This window comes from Mizuhopecten yessoensis, unplaced genomic scaffold (assembly GCF_002113885.1).
Source record: "Mizuhopecten yessoensis strain PY_sf001 unplaced genomic scaffold, ASM211388v2 scaffold711313, whole genome shotgun sequence".
In the NCBI taxonomy this organism is placed as follows: Eukaryota; Metazoa; Mollusca; class Bivalvia; order Pectinida; family Pectinidae; genus Mizuhopecten; species Mizuhopecten yessoensis.
The window spans coordinates 1-1514 of NW_018477564.1; the positions used below are offsets into that span (position 1 = coordinate 1).

Below are 1514 nucleotides of genomic sequence, written 5' to 3' on the forward strand. Positions count from 1 at the left end.
ACTACAACACTGCAAACACTGAACGCCTAACATTAAGGGTTTGATAATACAAATATCTTAACACATTAGCTTCCAGTGACATTGCTGTCAGACTAGAGGGCGGACCAGACACCAACGTCGGACGGGTGGATGTGTTTTATAGTGGTATGTGGGGAGCAGTGTGTGCCGATACCATCTGGGATAAAAAGGATGCAAATGTCACCTGCAGAATGCTTGGACACAGGTAAACATGTACACGTGCCTGATACAAAGCACTCACACGAACGATTCATCAAGTGTACATATACTTTATGAATACAAAAACTTGATTTCAAGCTAAAGCGGGATAAATGAGTATGCAAATGGTTCAATTATACACACGGATGACATTAAAAAGAAGAATAACAGGAGAATACCGAAATGTTACCAACGCCGTAAATCGAACACGAAATTGATGAACTAGAGCAAAAGGTTAAACAAAATGATGCTTTACACAGAAGCCCTTGAAAAGTACAAAGACATTAGGACAAGGTGACCATGAATGGAATTGTCTTCGGCTTTTTCGAGGAAACCGGATACGACAATATAATGGTCTTTCGAGTAACGTGATATTCCGTCAAAGACATAACTGTCTATGATTATAATGAGCATAGAAAAAGAATAAATTGCCACCAACAAAACCTGCCAATCGTGTGTATCCGCATGCTTCGTTTCAAACCCTGTAGTGTACACTTGTTTCTCGGTATTCAGCATGAAGCAAGGGAATACCAATCGAACATCTCACGCCGGAGGAGCTTTATAATGTATCGGCATTATTCTTTTTTTTTCATTTTAATTATGTCCAAGAAATCTATCATAGATATATATAGAGTTTTTTTTTACGTCACCCCAGTATGGACGAATGACGAACACTCTAATGGTATAGAGGAGAGCCAAGCTAACTAGTTGTAAGGCACGCAGACTTATGTAAACATATGCTCACTTAGTTATAATCAGTACTTTACTGCAAAAAACACACGTTGTTCTATATTCCCCAATTTATAAGAAGCCAAAAAGTGTTATTAATTGTTTTGGTTCATTTTTGAAGTGATGGGCAACCAAGACGTGAAAGAAGTAAATATGGTAATCCTACGTACCCAGTATGGATGAATCACGTTTATTGTAATGGCACAGAGGAACACCTGGCAAACTGCTCATTTAGTGGATGGGCATTTTCGGATTCATGCTACTATGCAGCTGGTGTTTTCTGCTATAACATCACAGGTATGTATTTCTCAACCACAAAATGCTCGTATGTTATTTCGAAAGACTTGACCATTAGTTGTAAAGTGTTAATTGTTTTTTAATGATTCCGAGACAAGGTGTTACACAACGAAATATATTTCCAGTTTCAAGGATGCTTTCGATTACATTTACTTATTCACACTCGCTCAACTACAACACTGCAAACACTGAACGCCTAACATTAAGGGTTTGATGATGCAAATATTTTAACACATTAGCTTCCAGTGACATTGCTGTCAGACTAGAGGGCG

General features: G+C 38.2%; 1 protein-coding gene across 1 annotated transcript; it reads left to right on the forward strand.

Moving 5' to 3' along the window:
- Positions 1 to 69: 69 nt before the first annotated feature.
- On the forward strand, positions 70 to 1242 carry LOC110440831 (scavenger receptor class A member 5-like; the record flags this gene model as incomplete). Its single annotated transcript, XM_021483959.1, has 2 exons — positions 70 to 223; positions 1067 to 1242. Coding segments are annotated over 2 exons (330 nt in total), but the record flags the coding sequence as incomplete, so codon positions are not given.
- Positions 1243 to 1514: the final 272 nt, after the last annotated feature.